The sequence below is a fragment of the Simochromis diagramma genome, unplaced genomic scaffold, assembly GCF_900408965.1.
Source record: "Simochromis diagramma unplaced genomic scaffold, fSimDia1.1 OVJJ01000304.1, whole genome shotgun sequence".
Taxonomy (NCBI): domain Eukaryota; kingdom Metazoa; phylum Chordata; class Actinopteri; order Cichliformes; family Cichlidae; genus Simochromis; species Simochromis diagramma.
The window spans coordinates 13,661,287-13,677,172 of record NW_024387030.1 but is presented as its reverse complement, the minus strand read 5'-3'; the positions used below and the strand labels follow the sequence as shown (position 1 = coordinate 13,677,172).

The 15,886-nt window shown below is 41.7% G+C and overlaps 1 protein-coding gene across 1 annotated transcript; it reads left to right on the top strand.

The window, feature by feature from the left end:
* Positions 1–3,451: 3,451 nt before the first annotated feature.
* On the top strand, positions 3,452–15,328 carry cunh14orf180 (chromosome unknown C14orf180 homolog). Its single transcript, XM_040042209.1, has 9 exons — positions 3,452–3,901; positions 4,701–4,731; positions 7,895–7,981; positions 9,238–9,358; positions 11,239–11,269; positions 11,354–11,462; positions 12,713–12,876; positions 13,029–13,161; positions 14,016–15,328. Exons 1-9 carry the CDS (start codon positions 3,749–3,751, stop codon positions 14,219–14,221), a joined length of 1,035 nt encoding a protein of 344 aa, XP_039898143.1. The 5' UTR covers positions 3,452–3,748; the 3' UTR covers positions 14,222–15,328.
* The last annotated feature ends 558 nt before the right edge of the window (positions 15,329–15,886 follow it).

The window sequence follows — 15,886 nt, the reverse complement described above, 5'->3', positions numbered from 1 at the left end:
GCAAGGAGGGCCAGGAGACATGTGTGCCTTCAGATGATTGCACACATGTCTCCTGGCCCAGATTTTTTGTTTTCTATCTTGACTGGTGTTGTAAAAAGATCGATGAATAAAGACATCACTCTAATATTTGAATGTTCTTTCTTTGTCTCAAAAGATCAGAGACGGACAGCAGGGATCACTCACACTGTAAAAATATATGTAGATTTGAGCAGATTTGGTCACCCTTTTCTGCAAAGCTTCATCAGAGCATGTGTGCTGAGTGTGTGAGATTGCTTTACATCTGTGGATTGTCCACTAGGGGTTGCAAGAGTAGAGCAAAAGATAATGAGCTCACCAGAGATGCCATATAAGGCGATTCCTTTTAATCAAGAATTCTTAATGAAGTGATTTTAATACACTGTGACAGAGATGAGTCATTACAAACCAAGTTAAGAGGTTCCTTTCATTAAGATTTTAAGATAAGCTATGTTATTAGTCTTGACTGAATGTGTAACATGTGTGACTTTTTCACAGTAACCGGTTATGATCGTTTAGGCGATAATATCGCAGCCATACTTCCTAGTTTTCTTCTCCTAAATGAATGTTGCCCTTTGTTGCGAGGCACAGTTGGAGCGAGACCTGATCGAAAAGAAATCTGTGTTAAATGATGTATAGATGTGTCAGAATCTTAGCAGGGGGATTTGCGTTACTTTGTTTACCTGGACAGTGTTTGTCAGTAAAAGTCACTGGGTCAGATAATTGAGTAAAAAGAGACAGATGGTGGCAGCGTTTACTGCTGATTACATGGAGGTCATAAACTGCCTTTCAGTAGCTGGGGGTGTCAGGACCAAGCCTATTAAACTGCCAGAGCCTGAGTCTTTGAGGGATGCTGGTGCACCAGTGGGAAAGTGGATGGGTTTAAACAGACCACAGGAATCAAGAACAGAGCATAATATTTATATCTTTAAAAAGGGATGCAAGGTTTCATATTGGATGTGGTGTTTTGTGCAAGCTTGCAGTCCTGCAGGATATCTTGGCGGCCTCATGTCAAGAAGAATACTTAGTCTTGGCTTCATATCTTTGGACTTGGCATACTGTAGCTTGGGATGTAGCTGCTGTCACTCATACAGAGGAATATATTCCATATCAGAGACCTCTAGGCTATAGCAAAATTGCATAGAGTAGCTGTATGTGCACAATGCGGGAAATATAAATAGTATATGCTGATGTAGGGTCATGCGCAGTGTTGAGAAATGACGGGAGGACACAAGAGCAGCAATGTTCCCCTGCAAACCTGCTGGACAAAGCAAAATGTGTTAATCTAGCAAATACTTTATTTAATAGTGAAAGATTTTCTCATTACATTAAGTCGTGCAGAGAAAAGTTCAAGTATGCACGAGGCAGAGAAACTAAGACTAAGGTTTCCAGTATTAAAGTAAAGGATGCATTGATTTTAATCTGCTGATAATTAACAGTAAAGTTCATCATTTCATACCAAATTGCACACTTGTGTACTGAGGGAGTGCGGTGATATATAAACCAGTCCAACCTGCAAAACACTGCAAATGTGCATTACACAAACCATTAACACTAATTTAATATACCAAAGTTTACTGCTCTGCAATAACCTGCAGAAGTTAAATTTATATCTGTGAATGACAGTTTCATTCCACTCTGCAGTCTGCTGAAGGGTCTGCTCGCTATCTCTTTACATTAGTGTGGTGTATTGGTGTCCCTGGGCAGTGGGGGCTGTGTTTGCTGATCATACTGATGTATATGTCTACCAACTCCACAGGACAGGCAATCAATATTCCAATAACAGGTAGATTTCCATTCTCACCCTGCGGACTAGTGACCATCAATCTATATCTATGTCAAAACAATTGTAAATAAAAGATCTGTGTTTCTGCGTTGGGAGCAAGTCAAAAGAGTTAATTGTCCAACAGCATCCCAGCCAACATGCAAAATGCAAGACAGCAGTTGTACAGACATCACATGCATGGTATATAGAAGTGTGAGTTTTTTATGATGTCAACTTTGCATATCAGTTTTATGGTGATTTATATTTTATAACTACTGTTTTATGACGTATTTGCAAGAGCATCAACTGTTTAAATATTGTTTCTCTCATCAGTTGATTTCAGTGTAGTGGGCATTACCCAGGCTGAGGGCTTCCAGATCATTTAACGATGATGGAGTTTTTTGATGGTTGGAAAAACACAGTATTTTTGAAAGGATTGTTCTCTATGTTTTGGGTGGGCTTCCAGTTGCATAGTTGCCCCAATAGATAAAGATCCAGTCCCTTCACAGTTCAGTGTGTTGTTTCAGTTTGGCTGGCCTGCAGTTTTGAAATGGAGATCCACACTCTCTGCCAGTGGCCTTCCAACTCACTCATATCAGAAGCTTTGCCTTTGCTTACTGTCTAACTGCATTATGGCTGTGCAGCAGGATAGTAGAGCAAGCACAATTACGTGTCTGTTTTATCCAGGTCTCTGGGCAGGAAGGAGATAAGTTGGCCTGCATCATGCTGATGTCACCTCACAGCTTATAGATAAATTTGCGCTGTTCACAGTTCGACACCTGACCCGAAGTGCGAGTTTAATGCCTTCCCATCTCCCATTCCCCAGCTTTACTAACCATTAAAATCCCATCTTGCTTAGCAAGGTGCATTAGACACTAATGGAGACTGACTCTGCCCATTTGTTTTGTTATACACCATTCATTTCCTCCTCCTGCCAAGCTTATGACCAAATGGACTGACAGTAGGCATGCTGCTCTCAGAGTCATGATCTTCTATATGATCCAGCAATCAAGATATGGCCATATCACTCATCTCTACATCCCGTCCATTCCTGTTGGCACAGGTTTGCCTCGGATTAGTGTTGAGTGTTAAGGTAAGTGAGCAAACATCCGCAGGAGGCGCTCCTCCTGAATAAATATTTGTTGTCCTTGTTTGGATAGTGAGTCTTTTCTCTTATATGGCTATTTCTAATGATCCTGTGTTTTCCTCTGCGGTTTTCTTTCCGTTACAGAATTGTGCTTGGTTGCACTGTATTCCAAAAACATGCTAACACAGCATTTGGTGAATAATTCTTATGTATGTCTCATTTATAAATCATGAGCAGGGCAGTAAGAATCAAAATTTCCTCATACTGTTAATATGCATAATGTACTGCACACAGCACAGTATCAGAGGAAAAAAGGGGTTCTCACAAAAGTGAATCGAATTATATGCAATATTTAGAGCTGTAGTAGATAATATACATGTGCCACTATGTTTGCTTTTCATCATCAAAACATAAACCTTTGCAGTTTCCCTGTTCGAGGATTGGAGAGAGACTCAATGTGCTCAGCAGACTCTGGAGGAGCTACTGTACATGTTTAGAGCAGGGATTGGCTGAGAGCGCTGTCACTCAAACAGCAAATACTCTCCAACTTCCTCTGTCCTCCTTTCCTGGTGCAGCCTAGGAGGAGGGAGGGGAATGAATCTTTTCTGTGTGAGTCGCCAGTGCTCCCTCAGACTGCTCCTTACAACCTGTCCTTGACTTACTGTGCACAGACGAGACTGAGAGGAAGCTGCACTGCTCCCTCCTCCTCCTGTCACATTCCTGTTTTGATTCATGTGAGCGGCAGCGGTCTGAAAACATTTCACTGTGTGGCTGCTTCTTTCTACCTGTGGTGCTTCAGCAGACTGGTGAAGGGAGGAACGCTCGTCCTCGGCCGGTGGAGCTCTGATGGGAGGCAGCGCTGACTCTGGCTGGGACTGGGGATGCTGAACGGAGGGAGGGAGGGCCTGTTTGAGCTGGGACAGCAGCTCCAGCAGCAGGGGGAGTACCAGGCCGCCCTCCACTGCTTCCTCAGCTGCCTGCTGGGACTGACTCATGTGCAGAGCTTCACCTCTCTGCCCAACTGCTTACACCAGGTGAGCCAGATGGGAACTGGATATACTCACACCCACAAAATGTCACACAGCCATAGATTCTGTCTTTCTGTGTGTCTTTCTCTTCCACATGTGCCAGCATGAATTCACGTGTGTGTTACCTACACCTACACATTTTTGCCCTACCATGTATTTGCACAGCTGTCCAAACACATGTGCATCACTTCTCCTTTTGAGCGTCATAAATTAGCAAACATCACAACACAAAGGACACATTCAGTATATTCAATGTCAAACCTGACAGCACAGTCCATCATGGGTCTCTGTGTTGACACCGTAAAATCATTCGGTCTCGCAGAACTGATGATGTGCATGCTGCTATTAGCGGTGCTGAGTTCAAGCCTAATGTATTCCATAGAAACAGTGGCACTGTTTATGGTACTAGCGTAGTATCCCGTTAATATTTCCCCCATGGTGTGTGGGCTATGCGTGAGATCAGAGGCATTATGTTTGGGCTCTGTGCAGCCAAGGCCAAAGTCTTAGCAGATTAAACACTGGGGTTGCTTTAGAAGACCCTCCCACAAAGGTAGAGCTACAGTTTTAACCGTCTTTGCTTGTGCCTGAAGGAATGTCCCTGATGTCAAAACATAGCCTTTACTCCACAACTTTGGAATGCATGGCATGAGGCATGATGTTGACCAGCCCGACAGTGCTGTGAGGAGAGCACAATTATTTGCTTTGACAGCTCGTGACATCATACATACGCCTACCCGTCTGTGATGTTGGAAGTGAATTATTTAATATTTAACTGCGTCCCTTGGTTGTTTTTTATGCTTTACAGATTGCAGAACTCTTCATCACTGAAAAGAATTGTATCCTTTACTAACAAAAGAGGAAAAGCTGATCTGACACTTTTTCTGCCCCTGTCCTTTAAGCCTCTAGCAAGCAGCTAACTATAAAACTAGCTCTTCGACTCTGTAAACCTGTTGTGTAAAGGCTTGTCACTGAGGCAGGCTTGGCAAATTCCACCACAATGAACCGTGTAGACCCTTTATAGAAAGCAATGTAAAGCAGAGAGGATGAGGGGATGTTTTGTGTGGAGCCCAGGTTGTGTGTCTGTCTCTTAAGAGGATTTGTAGGCTCTTATCTCCACACAACAGAGTGGGAAAGCACTAATTAACCCGTATCTGCGCTGACTAGCCTGTGCATTGCCACTTCACTGCTTCTATAAACTATAGCTGTAAAGGACAGAGAGATAATAGAGAGGTGTTATGTTTCAGGATATATTACCTCCATGGCTCCTCTCTCTGTTACTGAGACACTCCAACACTTTACTTGCCAGCTCAGGTTATCTACCTCAGCAGGGCTCTAGCGCTCACTGTCCATTTTCCAAAATAGGTCAATTTGCTGAGCTTCATTTTGTCAATAGCCATTACAGTTCGCCCCTCTCAGCATGGAAAGGTATCTGCTTACAAGGGTCATCTTCCAAGATGGGGTTAAATTTTTTTAGCATACGATACACTCTTTCCTGAAGTCAGTAAGAGTAGCGTGTGGTGTCATGTCAGATTTGGCTATTTTATTATGCAACGCATATTGTTTTGGTTTAATGTGAAATTACAAGCATTGCAGGTCAGATACAGACTGAAATAGTTTGCATAACAATGAAAAAGGGTTATTGCAGTCACGAAAACAACGCTTCGAGATTGAACCATTTTTGCCGTTTAAATTGCTTCCAACCTTTCAGTTCTTTTAGTATTTTTCATGATAATCACAGAAGCTGAAGCAGTGATGTTTTGGTGCATTTGTGAATACCCTCTGGGGAGGTGAGGTGAGGGGTCAGTCTGCTCAAACTGGGAGCAGGATGTGGGAACTTTTTAGTGTCACGCAAATGCTGTATGAGAACAGGATTGGCAGCGTCTTCTCATGTGTTATTTCTAACCAAAAGCATGATAAGAAAACCAATTAGTCCAGACAAATAGACTATATTAGTTGCACTTGATAGTCATAGTACCAGTGCAATGACTGCTTAAGGCTTGATGTGTTGTTATCAGAGCTGGAACCGTCCACAAATGACCTTTATTCAAAGCCAAAAGCTGTTTTAGCTCACGAGTGTTACTGATATGTGTTTCATGGAAAGAAAACTGCGTGGCACACGCGGACTTTAACCTCCAATAAAGGTGGATTTCGGATAAAGATGCAGTTATATCCCGATTTCAGATTTCTGAAGTACAATTAGTTAAGTTATATCTAATTAAGTCACGTTTCAAGTCTCTTAGGTGTACTATTCCACAGCAAATTCCAATTTCCTCCCTACTAAAATAGGTTGTACACTTGAGGTGAGCACACGTGTGATCAGATGCCTTTGAAGGTTCCAGAGTTTTGGAGTGTAGTCCAATTACAGTTTCAGAGAGGGTGTGTGAGTGTGGATGAGAGAATGGAGGTCATTCCCAGGAGAGCATTGTGTGAGGTTCCTGTTGTTGCATTGTTATAGTCCAGGCTGACTAAAAATAGCAGACAGAAGTAGCGCTGTGACCTTTGGTGACAGCTGTTCCCCTCATCCTCCCTCACAGATGGTCCGGCTAAACAGGTGACTCCCAGGAGCTGTGACAGGTATTTCTAACCATCTTGTAATAGAGCTCTAAGCTTGCTCAAAAATGTGATCAAAGCAAAAGCACTACAACAGTCATCCTTTTCCAGTGACTTATAAAAGTGCTCAGTTTTCCTTCTGTGCAGCACATTAAATTATTTAAAAGCACTTCCTCTAAAAGCATTTCAACAATCATCCATCACCATCCCTCATCCTGTTACTAATCAGCTCAGGAGTACACGTTTTCTTGCATTTCTTACATCTTAGATCTTGTTTTGTTTTAATTGTAGTGGGTCTTTGTCTCTCGGGCAAATACGGTACTGTGCAGAAGTCTTGAGCCACACCATGTTTCTTTATATTTTGCCAGGAAAATGGGAATTAGTTGCACAAGTTCATTGAAACATGTGCAAACGTGTTTCCCGATGGATCTGCGTTGTGTCTAAATCTGTCTGTATTATCTGTGTTCATACTTTCATCAGTTTTGACAAGATCCCCAACACAACTGACTTAAAGATACAATTTAAAATTGCTCCTTTGCTAATCTGTCTGTTCTGTGTAGACACGACACTGTTTTGTCCCCCGAATGAGTCATACTTCAGCGTTAAGTGGGTTAACAAACAAACAAGGAAAAAAACTGGACAGGAAATGAGTGAAAAACAGCCAATGTCCAAAGATGAACTTTGTGAAGATTTTTCTTGCATTTTAAAGAAAGATTTAAAGAAATATGGGGACACTCAAGAATTTTAAACAATTCTGTATATGGCTTGGCTCATGTTTTTTTTTAATAGCATGACGCAATAAAAAATATTTAAAAAATTGTATATTATATATTATGAAAAACATTATAGGATTTATTAGCATGTAGCGTCACAGCAGAGCTGAAAAGAGGCACACATGAGAAATCTAGTGTTAAGTAGGACATTTAAACAGGCACGCCTGAGTTTATTTTAAGCCTTCTCCGTCCCAATTGGTCTTTAAACTCACCTGACAAACATCAACGGTGTCGTTTTACAGTGGAACAAAAACCAAGTGCATGGAATGTTTCAAGCGAGCTATTTTTAGGACGCTTAAAATAGAGTCTTTTCATGGAAACAAAAACCTGCCAAATCAGATCAGTCCAAAACATCATGTGCAAAAAATATACACAAAAATGACAAAGGAAGGCAATACAACAGAGATATGAGTCGTTATGTGGCATGTCTATATTATCAGACTGAATGTCTGACATGTTTTGGCTCACAAAACCACAAAACCAGCAGGCAGAGTGACTGACCTCTAATCTAATGTGTCCTGGAGTACTGTATGCTGTGTTTGCCCATAGGTTTGTTTGCACGTGAGGTGAAAAAAGTGTGTTGTCTATGAGCTGTGCAGCAGAGACTGTTTTTAACTTAAGCAGCTGCCTGTAATCCCTCTGATATCCGAGACTGATCCTTCACCCATATAAATAGATGGGAAGGCCCTCCAGTTCATACAGGCTGAAAAAATGTTCTATGAAGTGGCATTGATCGAGCTCACCGCTCTTCAGGGGAGCACAGGCAAGTACTTTTCATGTTATGCTATCAAGGAATACTTCTGGGAATATGTGTGAAAACACATAGCATGTCCTATAGAGCGTGCACTTTGAATCCGTGTGGCTTTGGCATGTCCTCGTGATTTCTTAGAATTTCGATTTCTCCGAAAACCACGACATCTGCCAGTACTCTGGTGTAAAATAAATACACAACTCTTTCAGCGAATTGCTGAACGTTTTCCGAGAGTCTTGTGTTCACTGCACAAAATTTGTCATCAGGTTTGTCCGTAGCTCAGTATAACTGCGGTTTCACTTGGATTTGAGTGGATCAGTTACTTTTAAAGGCATTTTTCTGGTGATTAAAACAGTTAATCAACACATTGTTATTTTTCTTCACCAATTTTACTTTTGTAAAAATGAAGAAATACTTTTTTCTTGTTGTTGTTCAGGCAATATGACATCGCGTTTTACCCAACTCCATCTTTGTTTACAATATACCCGGTCGAGCTTTACGCGAGCATTCACAGCAAGGCTGCTCATTCATCACCTGCTGCTGCCGCTGCTCCAGACGCCTGCCTCTCTGTCTGCTGCTGAGGCAGCAGCGCAGTGTAGCATGGGCACAGTGGAGATCAGGGATGGAGTAGAAGACAAATGGCCACAGTTTCTCATTACGAGCTGTGTGTCACTACAGAATACTGAAGCCCCTGATTCAGCACTCATTCAGATTGGATGCTGGACTTCTCTGGGGGCAGAGCTGGCACTATAGCTACAGCTTACAGCTTTCTTTTCCTCCCCAGTGCTTTCAAAATGTGCCCTTTCCTCTTTTCTCTGTTTCCCCCAATGTAATTGTCATTTTGTCGGTTTTGTAATGCAAACTAATGTCTTTACCTCTTACAATGATTTATTTGCATTTAGATGTGGCGTGGATTACATCTTCTACGTGTGTGCTCTGTGTGTTCAGTACTTGCATGATGTTTGTGGTGTGTCACTCTGCGTGCGTCTCAATGCTCCAGGGGGTGTGGCGAGTGTGTTGTTTGACTCCCTTATCTGCTCCCTCCTGCCCTTATCTCTTGTGTCTCCAGTCCTCAGTTGGCTCCTCTTTATTGTTCCGGCTTCAAGTCCACAGCAGTGCCAGACAAGTTGATACAGACAGATACCCGGCTTTCGGGGAGATTAATTTTTTGTTAAACTCTTCAGTGGAAGAGGAGGGTAGCGAGGAGCAAGGTTAGCTCAAAAGAGCGTTGTCGGGTCGTGATTCCATGCCCTGTGTTTGTGTAACAGGGCCTCAAGAGGAGGCTACGCTGGGCTCCGCGGGATGGACAACCCCAGAGGAACTTTCGGAGCAGGCCTCCCAGGCACAGCACCTCGAACGGCTGGCTCAGCTTTGCATCATGAGCAAACAGTAGGTAAAACTGTGTCCTCTCAAAGCCTCCGTTACGCTGTAATTAATGGGGTGTTACATGTTCCGCTACTTTCAGGTCTCTCCGTATTAAATAAACTGACTTTTAGTGCTTGCTTTAACTTATTTATCATTTATGCATGATGTAGGCATTGCTGTGTGTGTGCTTTTGTATATTCTGCTGTATTTTGCCCATCATCGTCTAAGAGAGATGAAAAAAATGTTGCTGGCTTAAATATGACAAGGCAAACTGTAAGTTTTGCCTTTGTTGCTGTTAAAGATTTTAATCATTTTGATTATGAATAACCCATTGTTTATAAAGTGAAGTCATCATCTTATTAATAATAATGTCAAGATGAGTTAAAAAGGAATAAATTACTGTCACCTAACTTCTTCGAATTTTCTGTTTTCTAAAGGTTTGATGACCTTTTCTGTTGCTATCTCTTAATCTTTATTAATTATCCAAAACTATAAGCGCAGCCATCGCTATTACACATGCAGTTTTCCCATTCTGGAAATTTCTGCAAATTCCTTCAACCAAACAAACCACAGCTTCAAGCCTTTTCAGCCATGGTCAAATTTTCATGCAGATGTAGAGAAAAAAGACACCGCGCTCTATGCGAGCGTTACAGAAGGAACACCTTAACTGGATCTGGTGTCTCCTGTTGCAGGGGTACTTTGTTAGGCCACAGAATGCACCCATTTTCTGTGCCTCTGTTTTCATTGTTGGGATTAGGCCATTTAACCTGATTGCCTGAGAGGGTGACAGAGGGTGGAAGGTGTGCTCGGTGGAGGGCTGGTTACACTGCTTCATTAATGCAAGCAGCATGCAGTAGTTAAAGTTAAATGAGATGGTACTGATTGTGCATGGCTGTGGAGGATTGCGTTTCTGCTCTTTGGTGGTTTCTTTCCAGACTTCGCAAACTTGCTCTGAAAGGATTATACAGACTGAACAAAATAATCAAAAACTGAACACAAACTGACTCTGGTTTCTTTAAATAATGACCAATCTCTTACTGCGCCCGCTATAAGCGGTGGTTTTAGAGCTTCCTCCTTACAGACAGGAAGTTGTAATTGTTACTAAATCTTTTAACAATGTCATAGGAAGTCCTTTGAGCTAGTGAAGGGCTTTTCTGCCTTTGCTGATCACGTATCCTCTGAGAAAGACCTTCTAAAGCATTGCAAACTGACACCTGACCATTACTAATTGAAGGAAAGTATGGGTTTGGAACAGCGAAGCTGACATCTGTCACACTAAACAGAGCTTGCTCTACATCTATAGGCACACGTGAGGGTGTTAGGGTGATGAATGTCCTTGGCAGACTTTTCAGTGCCAATATGACTGGAACAGCTGGCAGATCTTCAATGAAACCCATCGTGTTCACCTAGCTTAACACTAAGCAGGAGTGAGGCAGAGGGGCCGGAGATAGTAAACCAACCTGTGAGCGCCATGCCCTCTGTAATTCACCCTGAGAATAGACAGTGGATGGCAGCGCTGGCAGAAAAAGAAGGTTTCCACTTCCTCCATAAAGTACCTGAGCATCCGCAGCCCTGCTGTCCGTGTCCAATCACAGCACACGTGTGTTTAGATTTGTCATGCTGATGTGCCCCGAACACAGAAACTGATATGCTCCCCTGACAATGAAGCGCGTGCCTTTTCTGCTTCACTGTGGTCTGGAATTATTATCGTCACTGGAAATATTTGCCCGTAACATGTTTATGTTTTCAAACGGAAGAAAAATGTCGGCTAGATGATGTTTGATAATTCTAAGTCATCCATTATTAACGTAACACATTTATTGTCAGCAAATATTTGTTCCAGAAAAACAAAGTGGCGTTGCCTTTAGTTTATTCGTTTCATTTGTCTTTCCTTTTCCTTTTAGACCTCATCTTGCCCTAGAATACAGCGGTAAGGTATGTAAAAATCGGATATTTGAACCAATAGAATATTATAACTCTTCTGTAAGCTTTAAAATAACACATCTCTGCTTCTTTCAGGCTACAAAGATTCACCAGAGGGCCTTTGGAAATGACCATCCAATTACAGCTAGAAGCCTTGAGCTCATGGCAACCGTATATGCTGAAATTGGCAAGACTGAATATTCAGGTAAAGGATAGTTGAATAATACAGACTAAACACTTATGACACAGGGATTTACTGTACGCACATAAATATACAGTGAAAACAAACATGGGTGTATGATTCAGAGAGTAGTATATAGAATAAGGGTGGAGACCTCCGTGTCTTATGATGTTAATCCCTGTTGTAGAGCGCACACAACACAGTCTCATGCCATGAAAATGTTAAATTAATTCACATTTGTGGTGATGTTGGACACAGGAACGTGCAGAGTGACAGTTTAAGGTTGTGGATTTGTTGCACAGTGTGCATGCTTGGCTTACCTGACTCTGAACTGTGCATTTTGTTAAGACGTAGAAACAGTTTAGTGTTGAGTCAGCTTACAGAGACACCCGTGCAGAACAAGAGCAGCTGCACCAAGACATGAATATAGACCATTAAAAAGGGGAAAAATACTTGTTGTTCACCTCAGTTTGTCTTTAAATGTTTGGTGAAACGCTGGAAAAATTAAGGCTCTGTGCATTGTTTTGTTTCATTTTGCACTGAGCAGAAAGGGCTCCTTTTTGGCCTGCACCATGATGGCAGGTTTAAGTGTTTACACCCCATGTCCCTCACATACCCTTGACCATTAAGTAGGTCAGTCAGCCCCTCCCTCTGCTAGAACATTGCCTGCATGTATTTTCAAGCTGATGTAGACTTAACTGTAACTGTATGTGATATGTTGAAATTATAATTGCATATGTGTCCCAAAATATCTGAGCCTTCACTTCGTTTCAAGTCATCTTTGATTCAAGTCTGCACCTATTAAAAAGCCAAAGTTCTCCCCAGAAGTAAAAACATGGACTAAATAACTGACCTAAGATATTATTGTAACTAGCATGTTTTTATTAATAACTGAAGTCATCTGAGAGAGAATTTATCCAGCAATGCTGACACATACACAATAGTAGGCAACTTTAAGGCAATGTAGGCAATGTGTGTGTAGTCTGTAGTGGCTAGTTTTTATTTCTATTTATTTCTTTTTTTATAAACTGTGATGAGATCCAGATTTTTTTAGAGGGCCTGATATAATTGATAGCTTTTTCGCACAGTGAGCACTGTGCAGTTGTGCTGAACTCCCACGGCTGCACTGTACCCGGTGCAGACAGAGTTAACACACTTCCGTCTTGCCTCCTGTACATTTGCATGTTGAGCTTGAGCTCTGCTCTGTCTTGACTGGAGACTCCGATGTTAAGCTGCTCGTCTCATGTTCTGTATGGTCATGGTTCTCTTCCTAGACTCTCTGGGTCAGTGTGTGTCTGCACTGTCCAAACGTTTCGCTGCTGCAGAGTCTCTCAGAGACTCGGTCAGCTGTCTTCCTCATTCCCACCGGGAGAAACACTCAGAGGTACGCCACAGAAAGGATACCCACCACCATCAGGAAGACACACTTAAACCTAAGGTAGGTAAAACACCTGAGGGTATCTGGTTGGTGTTATTCTGATTTATTTCTGTGTTATATGAGGCAGCTTCTTTGGAATAGATCTGTTCCAGCTGTTTGCTGCTGGCCTTTAATGCAATGAATGTGCTCAATGTGAATTTTATCTAATGTAGTTAACCAACAGCAAAGTCCCCACCTCCATCCTAAAGAAGCCAAGTTCCAACTACGGACTAGACACAGAACTCAACCACAAACGTAAAGGCGAGCGCAGAGTTCGATTCAGGGAGCCTGAGACAACAGTGCACGGTGAGAAAGCATGCACGCGAACAATTTGTAATGAGTCCATCCTGCTCGGTTTTAGGCTGCAAGATGTGTTTGCACAGAGAACATGTTGCCCTCTGGTGCTTTTCATTGGTATTTTTATTCTTAAAAATGTGTTGCTATCCCAGCTTAGATAGGAACCCTCAGCCCAAAGCTGCACATGCCTTCGAATTTACATTAAAGAGGAAACCCAGCTAGTATTAAAACACCCAGAAATTGCATCATAAACTACTGTCATTTGGGGGTTCTGTGCTACTTAAAAATAACGTAATGCCAAGAGGTGTCCACACATGAGCAAGAGATTTATTCTTTTTAATTAATTATGCATGCATATGAGGCACTGTGGAGTCTGTTCAAGAGAGACAGTGGCGACTGAAAGGGTACAGCAGCTGGTTTGTAGCTGCTGCACATCATGAGGTCAGCTTTCAGTGACTGACTGACCTCTTTTCTTTTGGCTTTGCAGACATTCCTTATTGTGACTGTTTAGGTGGTAAGTCTGTCTGAAAAATAACTTTACTAATGAGCACACGAGAGTTTCAAAAGTGCACTCATAAAGAGGAAAGAGGCTGTCAGGCTTGTAGCAGCATTAGCATTAGAATTGTTAGGACTCCACGTGGCACACATGCTATGGGGAGTTTAGCACGCCACTGTCACGTCTTGTTTAACAATGCCTGGAACAGCAAATATTAATGTAAGCTTAACTAATCTACAAAAACATCCTCTGAAACCTGACACTTGAGGCCTCGCCTCAAACGACAAAAGAAATGTGCAATTCAAATGCTCGTCATTTACAAATCAAAACTCTGAAAAACCGGTCTGGTTTTTTTTCCCCTGTGCAGCCTATGAGACTACACCATCCCGCCCCCACCTTGCCCTGTTCACCTGCCTCTTCCTGCTGATGTCATTCCTGGGCGTTGCCATGTACTGCACAGACCGTCGGCGTCCACAGAGAGTGTGCGAGGAGCTGGAGGCAGCTTTGGCAGTCTACCTGCTGCACATGAAACAGCTTCTGTGGGGCTGCTGGATATGGTTGACAATGCAGTGACTGTTATCAACCACAGGTGGAGACATGGAGCCTCTTTTAATTTATTCTTAATTTTTTGTTTTTTTGTTTTTTTTAGATCCCTCTTTTTCCTATCTTTGAAGGTGCCCGGGCCTACAAACACCTCAGCCATTTGGCGAGGCTCTACACACTGTCTGTGGTTTTATTCCACTCTCACCATGAAAAAGGGAAAATGTGTAATCCCAGAAATATGTAGCTTCCATGTCTGTATGTATATATGTACTAAGGTGGTGGGCATGCCACTCCATATTTAAGTTGTAACGGCATTTTGCACATCTGCACCGTTGACGCTGACATGTAACACTCGCATAATCTCCACAACAGTTCATTTTTTTCTTCTATTCATGTCACAGTCTGCTGTCTGTGAGTGGATGTTTCCGTGGAATGCAAATTTATTTTGTTACGGTACATGATTTGTGTATACCAGATATTACACAGAAATGAATGTGTATATATGGCTCAATATACTAAGGACTATCACAGTATTTAGCCTTGTAATTGCACATAAATGAATGTAGAGAGGTCTGGGAAACGACTTTGATTGGCACTTCTGATTGGCACACTGAGACGAGGCAGACAGAAGCATGAATGTGTAAACTGTTTAATGATGGTCTGAAAAAAGAAAACACAGGGCCGCATCACTTCACGGAATGACTTGGACATGAAAAACACCTTGTTCTTTTCCAACTGTCTGGTCGCCTGTCAGCTGAATGCTAGTTTCACGGAGGATAATAATCTGCAGCACAATATTACCTATCATGAAAGAGAATATACTCAATCCAAACGAATGCTTGTGCTTCTGACAGTGTTCCTCTTTATAACCACCTGAATCCCACAAAAATACTTTATGCTAAATGTTATTTATTCTTCTATATTGTATATCTGCTTCTACGCAACTATCGGACTTCTGGTTATATGGATTTTTTTTTTACTTTTTGTTATCTGTAGCATTTATATTCAAATGAAACATTCAGGTTTTAATTCTGATGTCAAGTGTATGGAAGTGCGTGGGTTGAACGGATATTTGCAATACATAACAAAAAAAAAAAAAAAAAGGTAATTGCTATTTTAGAGGCCAAAAACAGAAATTTAACAGAGCCAGACGTTATTGTATGAGTCCCTTTATCAAACAAGGCAAGTCAAATTCAAACAGCCAAATCACCACATAAATGGATTATAGGAATCAAAGGGCACAGTGATGCACATCCCACATATCTCTCATTATGAGCAATAACACACATCACATATATTCCATTAAAACACTTTATACAACAGGTTTCAGGGAACTCAAAATAAAACGAGTTTGTTTGTCTTTTATTTTGGAGATCTCACATTTGACTGTAGACTGCAGATGTAGCGGAGAAAAGGAATACTCTCGACTCTGTACTGTCAAACGAAATCGTCATTAGCAATAAAACAATACCCAGTGAGCTTATGTCCTGTATATGCACATTTAGCTTAAAGCTGCATTTCACTGCTGTTCAAACATCTACGGTCACTTTGAAAGAAGTGCCTTTATGGAGGGTTTTCTTAGTTCCTACCGTTTTTTGCTTTTTTTTTAATTCCAGTTGTTTTTAAAATAAAAACTGTCATTGCCTATCAAAGTGAAGCGGCCGACTTTTCTTTCTTCCCATAACCTCTGTCAAT